Here is a 21,772-nt window from a genome sequence, read left to right as displayed (position 1 = left end):
AAAAAAATAAATAATGCTGTGAGTATTTAGCAGCATCTAGCGGTGAGGTTGTGAGTTGCAACCAACGGCTCACTCCACCCCTCCCTTTCGAAAAACTACGGTGGCTGACACAGAAATAAGATGTCGTCACATTTCCGCTTCTTTAAAGCAGGAGATAACGTATTTACGAAGCTAAAGGAGATAACGTATTTACGAAGCACACTCTTTAGAGCAGTTTGTCCGCTCAGCGCTACTGTAGAAACGCGGGGACCTGCAGTGTATTTTGATAGAAAAAACTAATTCTATGTTAATAAAAACATGACGATTCATTGTGTAAGGTCTTTATAAACCTCTAAAGACATAGACCTCTGTCAATAGATCCTCCAATATACACATTGAACCTTGAAAAAAGGCTTCAAGGTCGAACTTATGAAGATTTATGTCTTTTTATGTTGATTTGTGGGAGTTTAAGTTTGCGTTTCATCCCTCATAACACCTCACACACGCAGGTGGGTGTGCCTGCATGGTGTCTCATTCAGTGCCCGTCACATTCTGGAAATGGTGACACGTCCAGTTGGCACTGTTGGCTTTACTCGGGTTGCTGATAAATTTATGGCGGGGAGTGTTATTCAATGCTAATATTGTGTGCGTGTGTGAAGAGAGCGAGAGGGATTTTCGGTATCCATGTTTTGACAGCCGACAACATGAGTAATCTCACACGTTTCTCCTCGAGAGGTTTGGAAAGGGTTCTCAAACTGTTCTCAAGGTTGCCAATGTGAACTCATATTTCCTATGAACTATTCCACATTTCCCTTTTTTTCATAGTGGGCGTGTTCATCTGCAGTAAGCAGAATAAAGCACATTCAGCCTGTCATTTTGCAAAATAAACTTCTTACGGGATGAATACCGTCTGGGTGTCTTATCCCTTACATACAGAAGCCTAGTGTATATATTTACATGCCTTTCTGACCTCATGTGAATGTTATTATAATCATGACATGAATCAAGAATCACAGCCAATCACAGCTGCCGTTAATAATGAGAAGTGGAAATGCAGCTGGAGGTACGAGAGACGTCGCAGTGATAGGGAGCATGATGCAGTCTTTCGTCCTTGTGACAGAACGCTGTTGAAGAAGTCCTGATATGGTGTATTAATTTCTCCTTTCGGGGCAGAAATGTTTCCCGTGGGATGACCTCTCTCAGGATAAGGCGCAATGGGTTTTGGGTTACCAGTATAGAGCCTAGACTGTTCTTCAGATTCTGGTCTAGTGTTCGCGCTGTAATTTACAAATGCTGAGTCAGGGTTAAGATTGTGTGTGTTCTGCATTTTGTTCATGTTATTTTTTCCCGGCGAATCACAGTGATTAATTGCCACGTTAGCGAGTACGCAAATGCCAGTCGAATCGCTGCTTTCGCAGGGCCTGTCTTGTTTAACAGATATTCTGGTGGTATGAACAGTAAAGCAACCATGTTGGATTGCAAATCTGCAGTCGTGCAATTTTTGTAATGTTTAGCGAGCACAAAAAACGCAGTAGCAGAATTATTGACCTAGTTCGTATCCGAGTCTCTAATGTGGAGCATTACTCCATGGAGGACAGACTGCGATCTGCGTCCAAAACTGAAAAGATAGTCACAGAGACCAAAGACCCAAAACTGCATAGCTGCCACTGCGTGTAACGTGATCGGCGCTAATCTGCTGTAATCTCTGATTATGTAATGTTATTTTTGCCAGGCTAGACTCAGAGTCTGACGCTTCTGTATTTTGGCCTTTGACAAAGGCTTATTTGTAGTGGAATTAAAAATCTTACTGCACTCAGGAAGTACTGGAACAGCCATACTGTTCATGAGATGATTTGACGTGTGTACACAGTGGCGTCATATTCAGAGCTATAGTATATCAGCCACATAAGAGGGATGCTACACATACTTTCTGTCTGTTGTACTGTATGTACAGTATAGCTGAGGGACATGCCGGGCATTTGATCCTTCCTTCACAAACACACTGAAACACATTGAAGTCTGTAGCATTGACGCGTTTGTGATCGTTTGGTCCTCAGATATACTTTACCTTCTTGTCTTTTGTACTGACATATTGATTTTAAATAGACGACACACTGTTCTCTTCCAACCAAACATTTAATCCAAAAACAGTCATGTCAAGCGTGGAGGGGTCCACACGAGGGTATATGTTGGGTTTTGTGTTATCTATAAATAAAGTGCTTGAGTTGATGAATAGCATTTTTTGGAATGGCCGAGGTTTCAGAAGGACAGCTACGAAATATTAATAACAGGTATTATTCTGCTTACTTTGTGTTCTTCTATGCAATGCTTTGTATATTACAATAAACCTTTCCTGACAGGCTTTTTGCCATATAATTTTATCCAACAAATCCCTTAGTTTAGTCTTTTTGTCCATTTTAAACCGTGCACATACTATTTTGATGGTTTAATCTAACCGTGATAGGACATTAAAGCAGATATTTCAAGTCATACTGGCAAATACCCAGTTGACATCACTCTTGGCCACTACTGTACAGTATGTATATGAGCGTCACAAATATGTTTTGTAGAATGGCAGATGACGTGTTTTAAGAGGTCATTGACAGTAAAACACCTGCTCATTCTGACTGGCACAACTGTTAAGATTACAAGCGATGTTAAAACGTCATTAAGTTGAAAGGTCTGGAAACCACACTCAGCAATAGCAAATGCAGTAAGCAGTGCACATGACCTAGAAAGTGTATTAGCCTTATATCTGTAGTTGCAAGGCTGGAAAGGAGAGGACTCCGGGGGGGGGGGGGGGGGTTACAGTATGAGAGCAAATGTGTCTGTTTTTAGTCATGCTGATGCACAACCTGTGCACTTTTATCTCTGTATTTATTCAATTGAATTATTGAATTACACATCAAGTTTAAGACAAATTAGTGGGTTCATGGTTTCTAACACATGTCGTTTACATGCAGTTTACACATCCCTGTGAGCTAGAGCATGCCAACCGGGATACACTGATGTGATGGAGACTCACACTGAATTTGGAAAGAAATTTGAAAGAAATCCCCACCTTGAATGCCGCTCGCTGGACACTCGAGGGTTTGAAACTTAAAAAGCAAGATGGAACAGATGTAAAATAATACTGTAATATCTGCCGTGTTGTTTATAGGAAACATTAAACAACAACATCCTATCATGTATAATGCCACTGACTGTTGTTAAAGGGATAGTGATGTTAAAGGGAAAGAAATGACTCCAAAGGGACAGTTCACCCAACAATGTGATGTCATTCCAACCCGGGTGACTTTCTTCTTCAGAACGCAAAAGAAGATATTTTTAAGGACATTGGTAACCATGTTTGACTTTTTCATTGTATGAACACAAAACCACTGAGAGGTTTAAATGACATGAGGGCTATGCATAATGAAATAATTTTATTTTTGGGGTTAACTGTTGTTTTAAGTCTAACATCTCGTGTTTCATAAAGAAATATAATACAGTATTTCAATTACAAGACAGAATCTTCATTTTTGTGCGACTGTGCTTTTAACTAGCGAGCAGTATGAAAAATGGAAACTCCAGAGACAGACGACATGTGTAGCCTAATAGGGAACCCCTGTCTACATCTTCAAAGAGGACCACTAACCTTCCACCCCCACTTCTGCCTTCTCTCGCTGCTGGTTGCTGCTGGTGTCCCGTGTATGTCCCCTTAAGTGTTGTTAAGGCCCTTTATTTTATAATGGCAGGTTCTATAAACATGTCGGGAAACCTCTCCATAGCAACAGCACTAAAACAAATTCATAATATAGAGATGTATTTATAAGCTCTAGCTTCCCGGATGCTCTCACAGAAAGGCTTGGGCTGTGTGTGAGCGTATGAGCATGTGGGTGAACGCACGTCACATACACAAACCTGGTTGTTCCTACCAGCTTTCATCTCAAAACAAGAGGTGTTTTATTGAATTTCTAAATACTAAACCTGCCCATGCATTTATCTTATATTACTGTATAATTACATTAAATATGCATTATTTTTTATGAGGACAGTCACAGAAGTCCATATCTTTCACAGTTTTCATCTCCTCTTTATTCAAGTATATACTTTTAATTGCAATGACATCTTTAGGGCTGTGTTTTGTCTGTTAAATCTCAATTTTAAGTTTTATTTCTGCAAAACAAAAAGCATTCATAAGTTTTGCATTGAAATATTGTTGTAGAATGCCAGTGTTTTCATTGCAAGGTTAGTAATGGATACTGCGCCATGTGTATATATCTGGAGAGGCAACAATGATGTCATGTTTTTACCAGTTATATTTTAGGGTTGACAGATGTAAGTGTGTGTACAGTGTGTGTACAGTGTGTGTGTGTGTCTGCAGCTTTATTTACATGTGCAGGTTTGTCTGTGGGAGTTTGTGGGTGCATGAGAGTGAATTTGTGTGTGTTCGTATGAGAAAGAGACACAAGTTGAAGTTACTTTGTCCTGTGCTTATCCGGATGGTCTTATCTCGGCTGTGTTTCTTCGAGATGTCGAATGATGAATAAGAACAGCTCACAAGTGTCTCTGTCTTATCTCTCCATATGCCTACTGAGATGCTAAGATGATCTGAAGGAAAGCTCAGCTTTCTTATTTCGCTGTTACATTGAACTTCAAAATATACAGTCGAACATTTTGATAATACAAAAAATATGAGTTAGTTCACTAAAAATAAAATGGTAACACTTTACATTTAGGTGCTATTTGTTAACAGTTAGTTAATGCATTAGCTAGCATGAACTTACAATGAACATTATTTCTACAGCATTTATTAATATGAATTCGTGTTCATTTCATCATTTACTAATACATTAATAAAATAAAATGTTGTCACTGTTAACATTAGTTAATGCACCATGAACTAACGCGAATAACCATATTCACATGAACTAACATTGACAAGGATTAATAAATGCTGAAAAACGAAATTGTTTATTGTTAGTTAATTTTAGCTATGCATTTACTTATGTTAACTAATAGCACCTTATTGTAAATTGTTACCAATAACATTTCTGTCATCATTTATTAACCCATTCAAAACCTTTGTGTCTATACTATGGAAGTCAATGGTGGAAATCTTTGGGAACACACAAGATAAATTATGTTTCACAAACCAAAGGCTAAGAATTTCTAACACTTTTGTTTATTTTTCAGTTTAGCCTTTCACTCAAAATACACCAAAAGCATTTTTCCTAGTGGTCTCCGATGATCCACAGCTATTTTAAATGCACATAATGTTTTTGTCAAAGTCATGGATCATGAAAACCATCCCAACACATCTAAAAAATGTGTGATGGTAATTTTCTGCCAGGACATTATTCGTTATTTGATCACTTTTTCTTTACAACGCAATACAGATAATACAGCTGTAAAAAATGTGAATGTTTTACAGTGTTTTGGCTCCATATTAAAGCTGCGATGAGATACACCGATGTTGTAGTGTCTGCACTGTGTTTTGTGTCAGTTCCTATGGTGTTGACAAGGTGCTGCTCTCTTGAGTTCACTTCAGCGTGCCACAGCAGGCCTTCAGATCATCCTGTAGCTCCATGTTTGAAGTCTTGGTCAAAGATGGTAGCTTGGTGATCTTGTAAATAGTACAGCGGATGATAAGCGTAATGGTGAGATAGCATTTGGCGTGCTCTTTAAATGTCTCTTCTCTGCTGCCAAATGCCCTCATCACCTGTGTGTTAATAAGGCTGCCTTCAAAAGGAGCTTTCCCACCAGACGGTCAGAGAGACAGCCCTGTCGTATCTCAGCTGAAGAGAGACATTAGCCTTGATCTTACAATGCTTGTGCAGCTTTAATGCTTACATAATTCTTAACCTCAACTTTTTTTTCAAAAAGAGTCTATTAGATGTAAAATATACCTGCGGTGCTCTTCATCTTAATATGACACAGCAACCTGTCAAAGTTTAAAGTTATTATGCACCCCATAAAAACTCAGACCACCAAAGCTGTAACCTCTTCCTCTTTCTCACATCTTGGAATTCATAAACCCAGTCAGTCGCCGGTCAAATGTCTAAACCACTTCATTCTTTTGTTGTTTTTCAGTCTACTGGACAGTTCTTGTTAATCTCATAATCCTCTAAAGGAAAATTCTGGTAAATGAACAGAAGTTCTGTCACATTTTAATGGTGCTGTTTCGCTTCTGTAGCCGAACAAAGACTTTGGCATAACCGCTTGTGTGTGCTAAATGGTTATCTGTGCCATGTTTCCAACTTATAATATTTATAAAAAGAATTCATGTTTTTCACGGTTCAGCGTGAATACACTTGTGATAACTTATTGACATGAAATAATGCCTAAATGTTAACATATTTTTATTATAAACATATACAATTGTATATCTTACATACATCGTATCTTATAAGATTGTTAGTAGCATTTAGATTCATATTGCATTTTTAAGCCCCTTTCGCAAAAAACTCTTTCCATTTTTTATTATGGATAATGTAATCCAATAATAATATATACCCGGCTTTGGTTTTTATATTTGAATCAGAATGCACTGTCTGGAGTGTGATGCATGGATGAAGATGTTATTGATTAACCGATAGTGTCCTGCAATCTGTAACCTGTGCTGATCAATACAACTTGTCCCAACGCATTTATGTGTAGTTTAGATCAGAAGCTGTCAATCAATACCTACAAAGCATCAAATTTATGAATGTAAGTAAATGTTGTTCGAATGTTGATATCCAGCCATCCAAACATCGCACAGGGAGATGAAGAAAGACAAGAACCAGAATTCAGAGAGCTACTACTCACTTAAGGCCAAATTACACTGGCTTCCCTTTTTCCGGCTCGTGTGTAAATAAAAGCATTTTATTTTGCAGGGCTCTTGGCTTTTGAAGTGGTTTTAGCAGTGAAATGTCTGCACATAAACACAGTAAAGTTGGGCAATGTGCGTAAGACTGCGAGTGTTTCCGTGTGTGTGTTTTGAAGGCTTTGCTTCAAATATTTAGCGAGTTTGTGTATTTTTGTGTCCGTTTGTCTGAAATATTGCATTATTCTTCTGGGCACTTTTTGACCCTGCGGACTTTAAGGAAAAACACTTTCTAACCAGGGTTGGCTAAAAGCTTCTGTCTCTAACAGGAACTCAGATCTGACCTGGGTCACGTTCTGATCCTAATCACTTGTGTCCCCTTTGAAAGCAAGTACACTAACTTGAATAAAATATGAATACTGAGAAACACTTGTAATTTGTGAAATTTATCTATTTATCGTCACAAAAAAAACATGTTGACATGTTTTTTTATGTGCTGCTTTACGTTAAATAGGACGTTTATGGAGTGCATGAAATGAATGAAAAATAAAACGGAGCCAAAATAAATAATATATTGTATAAATTATAAATTAATATAAAAAGTATTAATATGTTAATAGAAAAATATTTTTCTAAGGTAGATTTATTGCAATATATACAATGTTTTTCATAAATAATGTAAGCTAAAATCCAAGATAAATAGAATGGTATAGCCTTTTACTCTAGGATGCACATTGCCAAATTAGGCCTATAGTTTTCAATATTATCATTTGGAAGTATATTGCTTTCCAGTGTAAAAATGCAAATCAGTTTCTGTGTAACATCCTGTTCGTTCAGGAAATAGAGAGGATCTGCTCATGGTAACTGTATTGTCTGTAAATGTCAAGCCTCTCAGCACTTGTCCGCCGTCAAATCATCCACTTGCCAGCTCAGCAAATATCCTCCTCACAATACTGCGAGTCGTGGCCCGTGATGGTGCACGCTGCCCTTTTTAAACTATAGCCTCTAGATGGCTAAGCATGTTAAGAAGGCCACAGCGTGTTTGTGTGATTCGTGTGTATGGGGATGAATGGGGGTGTGAAGCAAACATTGCAGGATATCAGTGCTCTGATAACAATTTAAATGGGAACAACATGTTAAGACCCAAGAGATCCTAATATATCAGAATTGTTGAATTTGAATTCAGTTGCTCTTTGGACTCCATAGAGATTCATTTTTTAAGCCTTACAAAAAATATAACATAAAATATGAAACATCTTCAACTATAGAAATAAAACAAAATATGAAACATCTTAAACCAAGCAACATTGTGGACTTGAGCAATAACAGAGGTTTCTAGAAGTGTCCTTTTAAAATCAGTTTACTTTCTTTAGTTGATGTTCTACGCTACTAATAAAAACACAGAGAATTCTTCGTTATTCAGGACATCTACAGTATTTCAGTTTGGCTGCCGATATCAGAATTCAATCTGTTTTGTTCCGGAAAGCGTAAGTATTACGGCATTTTGAATGATAGTATTTCTGTTTGTTTGGTGGGTATCCATTGTAACCCTGTTTTGCTGACATTTTGGATTTGCGTGTTTGAGATTGATTGCAGCCATGGAACCTTATTCTCAGACAGCCCACCGCCCCCCCCACCCACCCCTAATTCGGATGCCCTTGCTTTTTCTTTGTGTTGTCTTGTGTAAATGTAGTCTTTACGGTAAATTAAACAGTGACTAGTTCAGCCAAAAATAAAAATTGTGTCATCGTTTATTCACCCTGTATATTAATTCTTCCGTGGAACACCAAATATATTTTTAGAAATGTCTCAGTGGTTTTGTGTCCAGGTTTGGAATGGCATGAGTGTTAGATGTATTTTAGTCTTTAATGCCCTGTACATCTTTCTTGATCTGATCTTAAAAGATATTTAGATGAGAAAGATGTTTAGATATTTCCTCTTTTGTTTTTTCTTCTTTTGTGTTACTACAGACATGTACTTGTGCTATATAAAGCTCTCTACAGTATCAATGCATTCATCTTTTTCTGCCTTGCACTTTCAGCCTACCTTTTCCTATATTTCCAGAAGATGCCTTACAATGGGTAAAAAAACTGATTTGCAGGCTGTCACACAGGCACGTTAATATTTGTTTTCAAATGTTACCATCTTTATCATTTGCTTATCGGCACAATAATACTCTTGTTATTCCTTTAATTTACTTAAGGATTCAATTACTCAAAATGAAAATTCTGTCATTGTTTACTCACCTTTTTCAAAAACCTAAATGACTTTTTTCCTTTAGTGGACGACAACCTGTATGTGACTCCTTGTTCTGTGAAACACAATAGAATATATTTTGAAAAATGTCTAAGTGGTTTTGTGTCCATACAATGGAAGCCATGGGCACCAATGTTGTTTGGTTACAAACGTTTTTCAAAAAATCTTGTTTTGTGTTCTGCAGAAGAAAGCATTACACTTTTGAAATGACAAGAGGATTTGTACACGATGACAGAATTTTCATTTTTTGGTGAACTATTCCTTTAAGATAAACTAATAAAGGATTACAAGTACAATTAGCAATAAAAGACACAACAGATATTACAGAATAAGAAATAAAAACAGATAAAAAAGAAGAAATGCTAATGAATTTAGATGACGCATCTTTTTCTGGTAGAGCTCAGTACTTTACATTCTCCTGTAAGATGGGAAGTTGAATTCATTTATATGTTTTGATCACATTGTGGACACAACCTTTCTTCCTGTGACAGTCATTTTTATCTGTGTCTGCACGTCTTTCTCTCTTTCTCTCTCTCTCTCTCTCTCCTTCTGTGTGTAACTGATACGCGTTCCATCAGCCTGTCGTGATCGAATTAGGGTCACAGTCTCTAGCGTTATGTGCAGATGTTTTGTACTGTAGGAACTACGATGTCCAGCTCAGCAATGTGAAGACTCCTCACCATTCATCATCCCCTTTCTTTACCCGCATGGCCCATATCTCTGTCCTCCTGCTTTCATCTCGCTGCGGCTTTTTATGGCATATTAACAGTCCAAGTGATGAATTTAGCCTGAGATTTAGTCTGATGAGCATCACAGTGGGTTTCTTTACAACATGCTTTATCTTAATTGTGTGTCATAGGGAAAGAGTAGATAGAAACAGCTATTCACTTCATCATTTTAGAACATTAATTAATTTACTCTTGATTTTTTTGCTATTGAACATGAATTAATATCACTATCTATTTTATATAAAACAAAATGAGCTCTTTTTCTTATTGGGTTTGGGTTTTCTACATTGTTTACTTTCTTGCTCTTGTATTCTTGCAAGCTCCATTTGTCTGCATAGTTTATTTGTAATAAGTTTCCATGAAATTCAGATTTGAAGTATTCTGTCAACAGAAGCTTTCCATCAGAGAATAACTTACTGAAATACTGTACACTTGGTAACGGGAAATAACAAAACCTGCAGTTGTAGAACTACATTGTTTTAACCTCATGAGACCATGTTTTCTGCTGATTTGAGGATTTGATTTCTGCTTTTTTCTAATTGACTTTTGGGCTTGGAGGTCGGGTTCAAAACTCGACTCTCAGCTGAAATGCTACCCGCTGCACATGGTCTTTGCATAATGTATCTATTTTTTACTCTATTCATCGTTTTTTGATTGAATGGCATTGGGGAACATAAGCAGTTTTTGTCCATTTCCTTCCTCTGTCTATCCAGTAGGATTGTTGATGATTCAGGTCTGGGGCTTTAGGTTTGCAATGCATCTGGATTTGTATTTTTCTTTCTTCTTTCTGTTTTTTTTGTTTGTTGCTTTTTGAGGGATCATTTTACCTGTATTAGTTTGCCTCGAATCTGTCACACTCAGCAAATGTGAAAAACATTATTCAGGGATGAAATAACCTCTTAGCTTTCTCGCGTTTCCCCAAATGGTATTTAGCAGAAAGAATGTTTAAGAGCATGTTTCAAAGATAATGGATCACTAATGCAGATTCATGGTCATGCCAGTGCTGTATCTGCACTTTTTTTAATACATTTTTGAACCACGTGTATTAGTTTTTTGCGACATGTAACACAGCTCACAATAATGTAACATTTAAACTTTGTCCGAACTGTTCAATTACTGTAAAGCAAATGGGCCATTTTGAACTTTTTGGAAAGTAAGTAAAACTTTTTGAAAATGACTCTGTTGAATGCGTTCCAAAAGAGTTTGTGCATGTTACATAAAGACTATAACCTATGTATTATTTTTCCTGTTTGTTGGCTCTAAAAACAGGTGTTTTCACCTACTCGTGATTTCTAAAGTAGATTACTTTTTGGTTTTGTTTCCCCTTAGAAGCATGAACATACCATAAGTGTTTAGAGATTTCTATGTTTATTGGTTCTATCTGTGTCTCCTTTTTCTTTTCTGAGTGAAAATAAGAATCTTTTACAATCCGTCATACATCAGAAAAACACTCCACACTGTCAGAAATAAAGGTTTAAAATTGTGCCTTTTCTGTCGCTGGAGTCCAAAACAAAATGCATTTTAATACACATAAAATGCTGTAACCTTTTTGGGTACATTATTGTACCCTTAAATTCTAACATTGTTAATATGTTATTAACATCCTATCCACGTTTATATCAATAATGTGTGTTTCAGCTGTTCTTAAGGGTCATTAAACAGCAAGCCTTTTTGTAATTTGTTAAGGTCATTTGAATCATCTCTTATCTCTTTGTATCCCAGAAGAGACACAAATCTCCTCCAAACCTTCACATTACACCCACCAATGCAACTGAAACGTGTCATTCTCTCCTTGTGTACTTAAATTGCAAAACATAGATATAACGCAGTGTGGGATGGTTCAAACCAGCGGCTCAGATGTGTCGGGTGAGAGTTCTTGTGGGACTTGGCATTGTCCTCTGCAACAGCTGCTCGCATGGAGCTATGCAGCGAATTCAGCTTTTGTTTCGGGAGCCTTCAGCTGGTAACACCTGGACCGGCCCGGGAGCCCCTGCTCATGCGAAAGAGCCCCTTTTCTCAGAGTTTTAGCTCTTCCAAGAACTGACAGGAAGAGAGGCTTTAATCTCAGCTGTTATCCACTCCATTTTTGAGAGAACATGCTGGGTATTGTGAGCGGGTCTGTGACAGCAGTGATTAAGAGCATCTGTGTGTATGAGCCGTCCGCCAGCTTGGATTATGGGGTGTCAGTGCCACGGCACCCGAGTTAGTCCATTAAACAGAGGCCAGGATCATTTAGTACATGTTGCCACTTGTTTGTTTAATTTTGGCCTTTCTTGCTGCGTCACTGTGATGTGTTTGTGTTTTTGTTGGTTGTTGATTTTTTTAATGTTGTTGTTTCCTGAGATGGCCAGACAGAATGAAAAACACATTCTTTTGTTGTATTTGCATTAATACTATTAGTTTTAACCCACCATTAAGAAATACCTGTTTAGTGCATCACAGAGCAACACAACACACACAAGCAGAGATACACAAACTAAGTCATCTCAATTATACTAACTATTACATCAGAGGAGCAGAAGTAACTGTTGTATAGTAAAATAACACATAACACTCACCCCAGTTGTGTATTGTATTGATATTTTAGTTTGTGTTTGTTTGTGTTTCAGTTTTCTTCTGGTGTTCAGCTGTCTGGTGCTCTCTGTTTTCTCCACCATTCCAGAAAATCAGAAATTCGCCAATGAGGCGCTCTTCATTCTGGTAAGGGGTTGAAATGTCACAATGCCAATGATGTATTTTTCCGGCTATATACGACACCGTGATTCCAAATAAGAACCTTTAACATTCAGACAACCTTATTGTTTCACAAAATGTTCTTTGTAGTAGAAAAGGGTTCTTTAGACTTCTTTAAGAACTTTTGAGTAAATGGTTATTTGGGGAACCAAAAAAGGTTCTTCTGTGACATCACTGTGAAGAACCTTTTGTGGCACCAATTGAATTGCTCAAGAATTGTATCAATCCAAATTATATCAATTACAATAAACACATATTATTGCTAGGTGTTAGACCTTTAATTTTCTTATTACGCTTCTTTTTTTAATAATCCACTGCCTCTATCTTACCTGAGGAAATGATTTTTAAGTCCTTCCTGTGTTTCTTGTTCAGTAAAAGAGTCGAAGTTGGCAGCCGGAGAACAGACTGTCTGATAAGAGTATCCACTCCAAAGTACCTTCAATAAGCAACATTCACATTACATTGTCTTTGCAGTCTCTAAATACATTCATAATAGCATCGTATCTGAATAATTCATCGCTCAATGCCTTCTCTGTGGCTGTTAGTCTGTCCAATAGTCCGTTTTCGGAGGTGTGTCTTCAAAAAAGGTGAATTAGGTGAATTTTTCTGTTTGCCAGCATTATGTTTCAAATCTGTCATGCATGCAAGCCTGTTTTGCTGTCCACTGTGTTGATAGCAGGTTTATCTTATTAGTCTAGCCTTGCATTGTTCCGAAATCCTTTGTAAGCATAAACGTGCATTTGTGATGTAGGAATGTGATGTTTTTTTAAGGACAAAACTTTTTTTTGCAAAAATCACGTTTCTACTTAGTCCACAATGTCCTTCAAAATGTTGCAAAAACTTTATTTATGATGATAAGCTGTTGTTTGCATAAAGTTTTGTTACAACACAGCAGGGAGCCATTTGTTCACCTTATAGCTGTACTGGAAGACATTCTTTAAATTATTAGGTCGTATCTTCGTGACTGTTTTAGCAACATCTCAGGGCAAGTCCATCGCTCATCTGATTGGCACACAGTAAGCATTCCTGTACGGTCTCATGTCTCCCTGTGGCTGCGTTAAGTGTGCGTTTTGTGTTCCGCCGGGATCTCTGCTCTGGGAAATGGCAGTGTAAGCACACGGCGGGAGTTTGCAAGAAGTTGCCGACTCCATCCAATAATCTCAACTACAATTCTATAATCACTCATTCAGTATGAATGCCTTCTGTCTTGACCCCTCACGCTTTCGGCTTTCTGCTCCTTTTTGGTTCTTCCACCTGCAGGATGGGCCAATGTTGTCTGTCATGCAACTTCTAGTATTGACTCTTCTCTAGTATTGACCTGAGAGCATGGGTGCTGCTATAAGAGTTTTAATAAATGGAAATTAAGCTTGTCTGGGACATCTGTAGCAGAAAAAGATTGAGTCTATATGTACATTATCGATCAAAAGTTCAGGTTCTCTTACACATTCATATTTGATAATAATTGTAAACACATCAAAACTATGGAATAACACATGTAATGTGAACTAGGTTGTGAATAAAACAATTCAAAAATAAATTGTATCTTCTAAAAATAAATCAAAGCTAAATTGTATTTTATCTTTAGTGTACTCAACTCATCATTTTTCAAAATACTTTTATTGAATCCATCTTTTGTAAAGAAAGAAACATATTTTTAAAGAAATTATATTTTGGTCTATTAAACTGTATTCTACTATAGCAAGTGTATATATCCAACTTTTTAGAAGTAGAAAGTCCATTTTATTTTTAACTCTAAAATGTATTTGGACAGTTAACTTTAAACTATTTACATTTTTGAATGCACATGTACTGAGGGAATGATATTTAGGGTTTCGAGCACGAAGTGCTGAAAACCTATTATTTTTGTAAGGATTTTTATTCTTCTTCTTATTATTATTATTATTTATACATTTGCAGTACACACAAAAATCTGTTAAATCCAATTTATATAAAAAAATCTGGATCGAATAACATCACATGGGTGGTCAGTGGTGATATAATAAATACAATTAAATTAGTGTACTTTCTAAGTGTATTGTCTCATTTATAATTTGTTTAAATTATGAAATAAGTGTTGGATGGTGTTCTTTTTTCTTATTACCAAAATATATTTCTTAGCTACAGGTACATATGAAATCTGTAGCATTTGTGATAGACTGTTTGTGAATGTCTTTCACCTGCAGGAGTTTGTGATGATCGTGGTGTTCGGTCTGGAGTATTTTGTGAGGGTCTGGGCTGCTGGATGCTGCTGCAGGTACAGAGGATGGCAGGGTCGATTACGCTTCGCCAGGAAGCCCTTCTGCGTCATAGGTGATCCTGAAGTCTCTCTTTAACTTTAACTATAACTATATATGCATACTTCAAGAAATTCGTTTTTAAAAAGTCTTTTTTTATTGTTTCTCTCTTTCTGTCTGTATTTAGACTTTATTGTCTTTGTGGCGTCGCTGGCAGTGATAGCGGCGGGCACGCAGGGAAATATCTTCGCTACATCTGCTTTGCGCAGCATGCGTTTTCTGCAGATTCTGCGCATGGTGCGCATGGACCGCAGAGGAGGCACCTGGAAGTTACTCGGCTCGGTGGTATACGCTCACAGCAAGGTGACAAGCACCACACACACCATCATCAACCAAATCAGACAAACTTTGTGTTAGGTTTTGTGTTTAGGCTATATCTGTTAGTTTAGAGGGAGTATTAAAGCCTTTCCTTGTCTAGGTGGGTCCTAAAATTATAATCTATTCGAAGATCCACCAAAATAAATTTAAATACAGTTATAGGTAAAACACATTTGTATTTTTTGTATATAGATTTTATTATATAGTTGTGTTTTACATTTATGTATTAAATATACGTTTAAAGGGATAGATTGAACACAAAAGAAGACATTTTGAAGAATGTAGGACTGCGGCACTTTTGACTACCATCATATTTTTTCCTACAATGGTAGTCAATGGTGGGCAAAATCTGTCTGGAGCATTCTTCCAAATATCTCTCTCTGTTTTCATTTTTGGGTCAACTATCCTTTTAATTGCAATATTTAAATATATTTTGGTAAGATTTAAAACCATTGCCATTGCTTGTTACTATTTGCACAGTTTTTGTGTTATTCACTGCAACAACCAAGTGAATCTGTGCTACCCACCCAAATGTGCGACCTACATTTTATTACCCCTTAATCAGTGTTCCACTGTACAAAACAGATCTAAGGAACACTAAGGGGTTCAAATTCCTGGTCTAATGTTCTCTTTGAACAGTTAATAACGTACAAGACCGCTGTCTCCATCTCTAATCCTTGAATCCTCTGTTTGTTTCAGGAGCTTATCACAGCCTGGTACATCGGTTTCCTGGTGCTGATCTTTGCATCTTTTTTGGTCTATTTGGCTGAGAAAGACAGCAACGATGAGTTTTCTACTTATGCTGACTCCCTCTGGTGGGGAACTGTGAGTACTGCCTTCTCTGAACTAATGAACTCGTGTCCTTGCTGTCAGATCTGTTCTTACACCTGGTTTACTGGCTTAAAACACTACTTTGATTTCAGCTTCTAATGGACACAGTTTAACTTTACGTTTTGCAAAGCTTTTAGTCCATGTTTATTCATCTACTGTACACAGTATACCTTTAAATTGTTATCAGGGTTTAAAGTGATAGTTAATCCAAAAACGAGAATTCTGCCATCATTTACTCACCCTCTTGTCATGTCAAACCTTTATGACTCTCTTTCATCCACAGAACACAAAAGAAGATATTTTGATGAAAGTTGGTAACCGAACAGCATTACCCCCCCCCATTCGGTTCTATTGTATGGACACAAAGTGAATGGGGGCCAGTTAACAACATTCTTCAAAATATATTATTATGTGTTCTTCGGAAGAAAGAAAGTCACACAGGTTTGAAATGACAACCGGGTGAGTAAATGATGGCAGAATGTATTTAGGGGGTGAACTTTCACTTTAAGCAATGAAAAATGTGACTTATTGTTAATGACTCATCCTACATTACACATCCTACATTAAATCCGGTCCATTTGGTCCACAGCTTACAGTTTCAATAGAAAATCAACACGGAAACGAAAACTGCACTCGTTGAGCAAATTCACAGTCTATAAATAATATCCAAGATCTGCTGACTTCGAAACAATAGGGGCATATTTTGATCTTCGCTGTATGTACTCAGATAACCCTCACTACAATCGGCTACGGTGACAAGACTCCACACACCTGGCAAGGTCGACTGTTAGCCGCTTGCTTTGCCCTGTTGGGAGTATCCTTCTTTGCACTGCCTGCTGTAAGTACTCTCTGTCGATTTCTGCGGCAGCATTTATTTTTTTACCTTATTCCAAATCGTCTGAAGTCCTTTGTCCTCTTCCGTAAGGGCATCCTGGGGTCAGGTTTTGCTCTGAAGGTTCAGGAGCAACACAGACAGAAACACTTTGAGAAGAGAAGGACCCCCGCTGCCAACCTTATACAGGTAATCGCTCGATTAGCAACGTTTGCCGCACAGTTCCATTTTAATTGCTATTTCCACGTCCAAATACGTGTGTGTTGTGTCTGTCTGTGTGTCGTCCTGTGTCGTGATGTTTTCCCAGGCTGCATGGCGTCTCTACTCAACAGATGCTCAGCATTCTTATCTCACAGCTACCTGGTATTTCTATGACAGTATGCTGCCGTCTTTCAGGTAAGTTATATGTGACTGAGCTCTCTCGCGTGCCATGCAAGTTTGAACTGGCATTGTGTGTAACTGATATGATTGACAGGTTGCTTTGCCGCTTCAAGGTCATGATTTCATACACGAGGGGTTTAAAATATCTCCAGACACTTCAGCGTTAGACAGATCGATTTTATGAAAGAATTTACTCTACAGTTAACTCAAAACAGGCATTAGGATGTTATAGTCATTGAATCCGCACCCGCAGACACAATGTCCTACTAAAATCCCTGGTAAAAAATGGTTCTTTGACCCAGAAATCATGATTTAATTGATAGTTTTGCATTTGCAGGTTTTTTTTTTTTTGCTTTATTCATATGCAGCATTTATTTTTGCACGTGTAAAAATAAAGGTTTTTATGATACGACTTTTTGAATTTGAGTTGCTGTTAATACGGGGTGGAGAAAAGGGGAGAAATGGAAATTAGAATCAGCATTTCACTGCTATCATTTTGAAACCTTGTATCTCCACAGTTCGTGATTTTTAATAAGTCATTATTAGTCACCCTTTATAGTTGTCACTGGCTTTTGCAAATATCTAACCAGTAAAAAGTGTTTAAAAGTGCTTATTAACTTTGACAACATAGTATTTCATTATTTAAAAAATTACAGTGTTTTTATATTTCCTGAAAACTGTGAATTTGGACATTTGAGGTTTCGAAATAACAGCAACAATTAATTTGACTAGTTTTATTTATTGAACCTTAAATAATGTTTGGATGTTCCTACAACATTACAAATATACAGTATTTTCAATGGGCTATATGCACAGGTTACTGCCGGATATCACAGGAAGAAGGGAGTTTCCGGTTGGGGAGACTTTAAGCAGAGGGAAATGTGAAACTGAGAAAAGATTGAAATTTAGCAGATACCGTACACCGCAGTTATATATAGAAGTGCTGTTCTACGGTATTTGAAATGATACTTTCATTAGGTTACATGTCGTAATAACATTCAAATACAGTAGAACGCCACTTCTATACACCACTGAGGTGTACCAGAATGTACAGCATCTGCTAAATTTAAGTATTTTCTCAGTTTCCCATTTTCTCTGCTTTAACCAGAAACTGCAGCGGGTTCTTCCTGTGAAATGATGAAGTAACGTGTGCATATAGCCCATTTATTAAACTTGAGGTTTATTAAACCGTTTCATTCTATATTTATTTTTTGGAAAGTGTCCAGTGTCCTCTTCTTTAATATAGATATTTTGATTATTTATTATATGTATTTTTCTAAATTTCCATTTTCCCCCAAATAACGTTTATGCCCCATATGTTCTCTCTGGATGTCTTCAATTAATTTGACTAATTATCATTCATTTAAAACGACAGGGAACTGCATAATATGTCAATACACAAATAATGATTTTACATCTTGTTAAATATGAAAGATATTATCCCTGTCTTTTTAAAGTGTTCGTTTATTTACCATTATGTAGTTTGTTGTTGCTTTCCTCTACTATTTTTGTTTTGTTTTGTTTCTTTATCATGTTTTATTATTTTTTATTTTTTGCTTGTGGGTCAGAGAACTGACATTATTGTTCAGTCACCTCCAACGGCCGCGTAGCGTCAAGAAGGTTCTCCACAACTCCTACCACACCTTGCTGTCGGGGCTCCGGCCGTATAGCTCTCCCTACCTGTCCGGAGACAGGTACTGCACTGGCAATTTGGATTATTTTCGTAGCAAACACTAACTGTACACTACAGTCATACTTTACATTTACAACATACTAGCATACTCTCACTACTGAGTGTAGTAAAGTCTCAGCTCATGACACTCCACATTTTCCTTTAGTCTTAATATAGCATCACAGTGCACAGGGCAACTCAAATAAACTGCAGTCTCTTGTGTGTTTTCTATACGCTACCTTTGTTTGCTTGTGTTTTCTATCTTGTTTTTGTGCTGACACTAATACCTTATATCTGTACTGGGTGATTGAAAGATTGATCAGATATGTGATTACAGTGCTATTTAATATTATGTACACTTTATTTTTATTTTACAGTACCAGTTATTCAATTATTTACGAAAACATTCTCAGAAGAACCGATCACATATCTGATTTTGGTCTTGTACAATGACCTTTATATGTGTGTGTGTGTGTGTGTGTGTGTGTGTATTAATGTGTGTGAGCGTTTGCAGTTTTTTCCCTTTGACCTTTCAGTGTCTCTCATGCCCCAGACATCTTCATTCTACCCTTTCATTGAATTTCTCGATTCTCCTCCTCTGCTCCATTTTTCTGCCATCACATCATCCATTCATGTTTCCAGGAGGACAGACGTTACATGCAGGTTTGTGGTAGGCTTTTCATAAGGCTGTATTTCATCCAGTGGAAAGTGACGTTGGCGGTGCTGTGTTTTTAGCTTGGGGTGCTTTTTATCAGGGTGACAGTGATCATATTAACTGGGTATAAAATGCAACGACAATTTGATTTTGTTTACCAGTTCTTTTCTGTTTACAATAAAGTTTAATACTTGACTCCCAACAGGCAGTTTCCGCATGCCACCTACTATCCACCCACTTGCATGCGATGAGATCTTCTCTTTACAATTTCTTTAAACGTGTTATTACGTCACCTTTCACCCTTACATGTTGCACATTTGTATCCCTTTCAAATGATCCTGGGTCAGTCATTTCAGTGCAATGTAAGTCAAGATGTGCTGAAAGGCTGCGAGTGCTGATTCTGAATCCTGAGTTTGTTAGTGTGTTAAACCTTTTCTTCAAAATCACTTAATTCTCCACTTATAACTGTTACACTTTGTTTTGAAGTGCATGCTTTTAAGAAAAGCTGATGAAAACATTTAATAAAGAGAATTCTTGGAAATTTAGACAGTTGCTTTCATACCTTCTGTCACTGAACTGCATTAAACATTAGTAAGATCACCAAATATTTTTATACATTATTATTATTTTTATTAAGACTTTTAATTTGTTTAAAACTATGCATTGTAAATTTTCTGTTAGACAATAGTTAACACATCTAGAAGTTTTCACATTAAAAACCACAGAAATTCTTCCTTTAATGCTTTACTCACATTCATGGAAAATCCCACCTGAGAACTTTAATCATATGGATTGTATTGCCGAATGTTTATCTATTTCTTGATCATAAATGCACATTAAAAACAAGTGTAACCCCTGTGTCCCAGCACAGGCGGCTTACCCTCACGACCCCTCACAAATCCCTCCCTCTGCTTGTGTGTCTCTTCAGTCAGCTCGTATCTAAAAAGCGAGGTTTCTTCCGGATTCATGCTGGCAGTAAGCAGAGGTATCCATGTGCGATGTGCCTGTGCACACTGGGCACGATCTGTCCTGTCCCGAATGCCTGAAACTCTCTGAGTCTTACTGATCTAGTGCAGCTCTATATATTCAGTAAGTTTGGCACACATAATAATGCCTTCTGTTAATGTTTCCTGCTGCGGAATGAAATCTTAAGATCAGCACAGTTCCAAAAACAATTGATTCATTTTCAAAGAAAAACCTTTAAAATGGAAAGTTCACGCAAAAAATATATATATTTCATCATTTGTTCACCCTTGTGTCATTCAATGCGTTCAATCTTTTACGTTTATGACTCTCTCTTCTGTAGAACACAAAAGAATAACGTTCTTTGAGAAATGTCTCAATGATACAATGGTTGTCAATTTGGTTACCAACATTCTTCAGAATATCTTCTTTTGTGTTCTGTAGAGGAAAGAATGTCATACAGGTTTGAAATAACATAGAAGTGAGTAAAGGATGAAATAATTTACATTTTTAATTCATTGTATGACTTAAATGAACATTAAGTCAACATGTATTGCTATTTGCAGCACATTTTACTTCCATATTATGATATTAAAGAAACAATGTAAAGTATTACGAAATTGGTATCGTACTGTGTGTTCCATTGGTAGTTTCCAGGGAATGCATGTACTGATAAAAATGTGTGTCTGTACATCACTTTGGATAAAAGGCCTATATTCAGTAATATAATAAATGGAGCTGCTGAAATGACACTGTGAGAAGCACACTGTGAACTCAACATTCCTTTAACAGCTGCACTAGCTCAATAATCTCAGTGATGTCTGTCCTGCAATCTGTGAGGCTGATCAGAGAACAGCAGCCCACATACAGTATGAGCTCTGCATGTGTATACAGATCAAAGATAAACCATGCGCTCGGGTCTAACTGAAACCCGAATCACCTTTCTTCATGGTTTACGCTGTTATGCATGTCTGTTGTGATGATAAATCACAGTTTTATGGCATGGTATAGTATTTGAAAGCAGGAATGTCAGTAATTGTGAGCACAGAGCCGTGAGACATTTTGAGTGAGCAGATGCAAACATGCATGTTTAGGTTGAAATGGATTTGAAAATGCTTTGAAAAAGAAATAATTTTGCATGCTGCAGATAACAGTGTAGATTGAGTTCTGAGGTTTGACAGAGCGAAAGGGTTTTGTGCATGAGATCTATGCAATCACTCCACACGCATGATACACAGATTTTGATGATGAATGTCCAGTATCGACAATTACGTGTAGGACTGAAGAAAAGTTAGTGCCATGTCTTATTCTAATTGATTGGAGGTTATTGGAAATTTTAT

At 37.1% G+C, this 21,772-nt stretch overlaps 1 protein-coding gene across 1 annotated transcript in view; it reads left to right on the top strand.

Annotated features, from left to right (window-relative positions):
• Positions 1–21,772, top strand: part of kcnq4 (potassium voltage-gated channel subfamily Q member 4) — a 39,530-nt gene that overhangs the window by 8,697 nt on the left and 9,061 nt on the right. Inside the window, exons 2-9 of the mRNA XM_079484263.1 lie at positions 12,363–12,453; positions 14,670–14,796; positions 14,908–15,083; positions 15,798–15,923; positions 16,657–16,767; positions 16,855–16,950; positions 17,069–17,157; positions 18,711–18,836. Coding sequence (XP_079340389.1) covers positions 12,363–12,453; positions 14,670–14,796; positions 14,908–15,083; positions 15,798–15,923; positions 16,657–16,767; positions 16,855–16,950; positions 17,069–17,157; positions 18,711–18,836 — 942 coding nt within the window. The remainder of the gene's footprint in view (positions 1–12,362; positions 12,454–14,669; positions 14,797–14,907; positions 15,084–15,797; positions 15,924–16,656; positions 16,768–16,854; positions 16,951–17,068; positions 17,158–18,710; positions 18,837–21,772) is intronic.

Source organism: Barbatula barbatula (genome assembly GCF_947034865.1).
Source record: "Barbatula barbatula genome assembly, chromosome: 21".
NCBI classification, from domain to species: Eukaryota; Metazoa; Chordata; class Actinopteri; order Cypriniformes; family Nemacheilidae; genus Barbatula; species Barbatula barbatula.
Note: the sequence above shows the minus strand (reverse complement) of the source record. Positions and strands in the feature narration are given on the sequence as shown.